At 41.7% G+C, this 4,823-nt stretch overlaps 1 protein-coding gene across 1 annotated transcript; it reads left to right on the top strand.

Annotated features, from left to right (window-relative positions):
- The first annotated feature begins 964 nt into the window (after positions 1 to 964).
- Positions 965 to 1,534, top strand: LOC119516919 (heme-binding protein 1-like). Its single transcript, XM_037813447.1, has one exon. The coding sequence runs from the start codon at positions 965 to 967 to the stop codon at positions 1,532 to 1,534; it is 570 nt and encodes a 189-aa protein (XP_037669375.1).
- The last annotated feature ends 3,289 nt before the right edge of the window (positions 1,535 to 4,823 follow it).

The raw sequence follows: 4,823 nt of genomic DNA, 5'->3' as shown, positions 1-4,823 counted from the left end.
AATCATCAGAGGTGTCGCAATTGGTGTTTCACAAAGAGTTTGGCAAGTTAGTTTCTGGGTAATGAGCTTTTAATTGGCTCGTATATTTTTTAAAAATTTCCTTTCGGCCATTAAATCCAACTCCCATATCTTTGTGCTCTTCTTTTTTGGAAATGAATTCAAATGAGTGATATTTTAATTGGATCACCTGTTTTAAACCTTCACAGATGACCACAGATGACTCCAAGCATAAATAAATTATTCACCCATGATCCATGAGACTCATGGGCTTTTTTTGTGTTAGTGGTGGCGTTTTGATTCTTTTCCTTCTTTCCAGCAGCTAGTTCCATTCCTGCCTGCATTTTACAAGAACATATGAAAGTCCTGGCCTACCTCGGACTAAGGGCATTGGTAGGCACCCCTTAAACTGGGTTTCATGTGCCCCAGAGCATCGTGTCCACTCGGCTTGGACAACTGCATGTCCAGGTGGTGGCCATCGCCTGGGGAGTGCAGTGACCTGAGAACTCAGCCCGGCCCTGAGAGGCTCGCTCAAACTGGCAACATGATTTATCCAAGCATTCCTGCCTCAACAGAAATCTACAGTACAGTTGCCTCTATCCATTTGTTTATTTTCTGTATCACAAAGTTGTTCCCCATGTTCCAACCATTTTATGGAGGACTCCCTTCTTTTCTTTTCATTTTCTAAGTTGAGACATAATTCACATAACATAAAATTCACCATTTTAAAGTGCATAATTTGGCAGTTTTTAGTGTATCACAATGTTGTACAACCATCAAACTATCCAAATCCAGAACATTTCTGTCACCCCAAACCCATTAAGCAGTCACTCCCTATCCCCTTCTCATTCCCCCCACCCAAATTCCATAAATTCTGCACCATTTCCTGGGCTGAGTCCTGGGCGCCCGGCCCCGCTTTCCCGCCACCCCTGCCGCCCTGTGTGTGTCCTAGTGTCATAGTGATACCATGTTGGGCATGATCAAGAACTCACTGTTGGGGAGCTCAGAGACGTGGCCTTGGCAGGTTCTGAGCACAGGGGGCAAGAAAGAAGTCTCCTATGAAGAAAGAGCCTGTGGAGGCAGGAAGTTTGCCACATTAGAAGTGACAGACAAGCCTGTGGACGAGGCCCTGCAGGAAGCAGTGCCCAAAGTTAAGAATTACATGGGAGGTACCAATAACAAGGGAATTGGAATGGAGATGACAGTCCCTATTTCCTTTGCCATGTTTCCTGGTGAAGATGGTTCCCTACAGAAGAAATTAAAGGTCTGGTTTCGGATTCCAAATGAGTTTAAGAGCAACCCTCTGGTTCCCAGTGATGAAAGCATTAAGATCAAGGAGAGGGAAGGCATCTCTGTCTATTGCATGCACTTTGGTGATTATGCAAAGGAAGCCAGTTACACGGCTCAAGCCGCCCAGTTGCACACGGCCCTGGAGGGCACGGCCACCTGTCAGAGTGACCTGTACTTCTGCACCGGCTACTATCCTCCTGTGAAGCCCTTTGGGCGTTGCAACAAGATCTGGCTGGTGAAGCTGTGACTCACTGAAGCAAGAATGTCCTGGAACTGAGCGGTGTGCCCACTGCCTCGCGGGGGTCAGTGCTTCTCAAGTTCCACCTGCAGCACCAGCTTAACCAATGTCCCTACAAAGCCAGTTACTGCCAGTTTTCTGAAGTAAACAGGTTACCATACATTTCTCCTGGTCAGAAATCATACGGCAAGAAAGACAGCGTCCTTTTGATTGATTTAGGAAATTCTGTGATAGACCAGAAAAACCCCAGCAGCATTTTCCCAGCTCTCTGAGTCACTAAAAACCGATTTTTTTTTTTTTACATTATTGAATCTGTGTTTTGTTATTAAGGGGAAAATGTGATTGGTGTGTGACTTTCACCTGTGATTCTTATAAGAGTTTTGTCTAAAAAGAAACTGATAATAAAGATCTTTGGCTTACCAAAAAAAAAAAATGGGGGTAAGCTTGAATTTATGGATTTTAGGTAAGCCTCTCCCCATCTCTGAGGTCACTACTGGATCAGAAAGGGAAAATGGTAACAATGCCTACTTAGCAGGCTATTATGAAGTCAAGGGAGAGAATGCACCTGGAAGAGTTTTGTGAACTCTAAAGCAGAATTCACATTTATACCCAAGCCAGCAGATATGTTTAATTTTTTGCATACATTTTTGGCTGCCATAGTGCTTTACCATTTTTTATGTGCCTCCAACATTTAAAAAATGGAGGTAATACATGAAAATCTGGATTTCTGGATGCTTGGCTTCTCTTGGCCACCCTGGACCAACATTCCCAGGGAGCACAGTCTTCAGGACTGTCCCCTAAGCTGACCTGACATGAGACCATGTGTTGACTGACATTTTTCATCGTGCCTACTTGTTTTTATTACACCAGAATTTTTCTTGTAATAGAGTGAAGAGGAAAGCGAAATGTTTCTTAGTTTTGTGTCTACCAAAAGTTAAAAACTGAAAGCTAGACTGAAAGAATCATGTGATTCAAGCAATATGGAAGGAAATGTATTTCTTTTGAAGAAGCGAAGAATATTCTTACATGTTTAGTATTCAAAGAAAGTATATCTGTATTCAAAGCATATGTCCTAAGAAGCCTTTATAAAACAAACCCAGCCTGAGAAATTGTGATCCCTACTCTTAACATGTCATACAACGTTAGCAAGTATTATGTTAGTATCCACTCATCTATTATTTTTCTCTCCCCTTCTCTTCTATTTAGCCATGTATGAATTGCTTTTGTGTTTGTTAAATTCCTCTGTCAACTTGAAACATGCCATCATAAAATTTTGAAGTATGAGCTATTAAGATACCAAGTGTCTCAAATCTAAATATGAATTGCTTATTTTTATCTCTCCATCCTTCCCCCATGTCCAGCCTAGAATTGCAATCCATATTATCATGTTTACCACCTGTAGTGATTTTTAATTTTCCTAAATGGAATCTCATCAAAGAGCCCAGGCAACATTTCCAAATAGCAAACACCTGATGGAAAGCAAAAGCTGTAGCTGATCTCAAGATGTGTGGTGTCATGCAGCATAAACACATGCAAGATTGACAGAATGCTTCATTTTTATCCAGATGTTTTAGCACCATGCAGACAGAGCCTTTAAAAAACTGAATGACAGACCACAACTAGTATGTCCACCATCTGCTGCAGGAAATCATTCAAGCAAGATTTAAAAGTTTATTCGTAGCATAAGATAAATTATAAAGTTCAGAAGCCAGTCAGTTTGCATTTCCTCCTGGAAGTTACCACTCTTGGTTATTACTACCTTCCACTGAGGTAATACATCCTAATTTTATTTAATGGTATCAACAACATAAACACCCAGACTAGAAATGTGGAATAATCTTTGGTTGTCCTCCTTCACCTTCCACCTTCCATACCAATTTAGTTATCATGTTTAATGAATTCTTCTCAAAAATGTCTCCAGAATCTGTCTTTTTTATCATTCTCACAAAAATACCACTGCAATAATTTTTTATTTTTCTTTTCCCCTCTACCTCACTCTGTTGCATTCTATGTGTATTTTTGTGTATGTGTATATGTTTGTGGGTATGTGTATATGTACACATACACATATATGCACACATATATATCCATATATACATACACACATGGAAAATGTACAACTCACAAATGGTATAATCACTTTTCATGTTCCCATAGTTTCCTATTGTCTGATAAAGTCCACAGTTCTTAACAGGGCACCTTCATGAGCCGGGCCTTTAGCTATCCTTTCAACCTCAACTTTAATCATTTCACACCCCATTTAGAGCCCACTCATTCATTCATGAAGTTCATCGATATTTACTGAGCACCCAAATATTCTAAATGCCATTCTAGATGCTTGGGACCCAGCAGTGAACAAAACAGACAAAAATCCCTACCTTTTTGGAGCTTACATTCTAGAATTGGATGTAGGTGACAGATAATAAACAAAATGACTATGTAGACTATAAAGTATGTTTGACAGAGTATGTACTATGGAGAAAAATAACAAAAGCAGAGGATAGGGCATAAGAGGGGAGATTGAACTTTGATATACAGGGGTTAGGGAAGACTCACTGACAAGGGCCATTTGAATATTAACTGGAGGGAGGTGAGGAAGCAAGGTTACCTGGTGGAGGCCAGTGTGGGTGGAGAGCAGTAGGCAAGATGGGAGAGTAGAGGAGATGAGGTCAGAAAGGGATGCAGGGACGGGAAGTGCCAGATCATGTAGGGCATCACTGGGTGGGGGTGGGTTGTGAGCTGGAGAATGTTATGTAGGATGACTGTCTGCTACTTGGAAAACAGACTGAAGTCGGGCAACCAGGAGAGAGATCCTGATGGCTTGGACCACAATGGGAGCAGGAGAGCTGGTGAGGAGTGATCAGGTTTAGATCCATTGCGTGGAGCCACCAGGAGTTGTTGACACTTTGGATAAAATGGGGTATAGAGAGGAGCCAATAGTGACTCTGTGATATTTAGGCTGAGCAACTGGAAAGATGCAGTTGATCTGAATTGAGAAGGAAGACGTGGGAGGAGCAGATGGGGGCATGGGTGGAGGGATCAGAAGCTCAGTTTGGGGTGTATTAGGTTTGCAATGTTTATGAGCTATCCAAGCAGATGTGTCGACTGGGCAGTCTGAACTACGTATCCACCACACCAAGAAAAAGCAGCCTGCCTGCCTTTTGTGAATTCCTCATGCTTTCATGTCTACCTGTTATTTTGCACATGCCTGTTTAATAGTCTCTTCTCCTTCTCCGTTGCTTAAATATACTTTCCTTCCAGCCTCTAATTTACCACTTATTGCATTGTAATAACCATT

Source organism: Choloepus didactylus, chromosome 20 (genome assembly GCF_015220235.1).
Source record: "Choloepus didactylus isolate mChoDid1 chromosome 20, mChoDid1.pri, whole genome shotgun sequence".
In the NCBI taxonomy this organism is placed as follows: Eukaryota; Metazoa; Chordata; class Mammalia; order Pilosa; family Megalonychidae; genus Choloepus; species Choloepus didactylus.
This window is presented reverse-complemented; position numbering and strand designations above follow the sequence as displayed.

Bases quoted from the DNA above. Each gene is read 5' to 3' on its own strand.
- LOC119516919 (XM_037813447.1), top strand. From the start codon at position 965: ATGTTGGGCATGATCAAGAACTCACTGTTGGGGAGCTCAGAGACGTGG.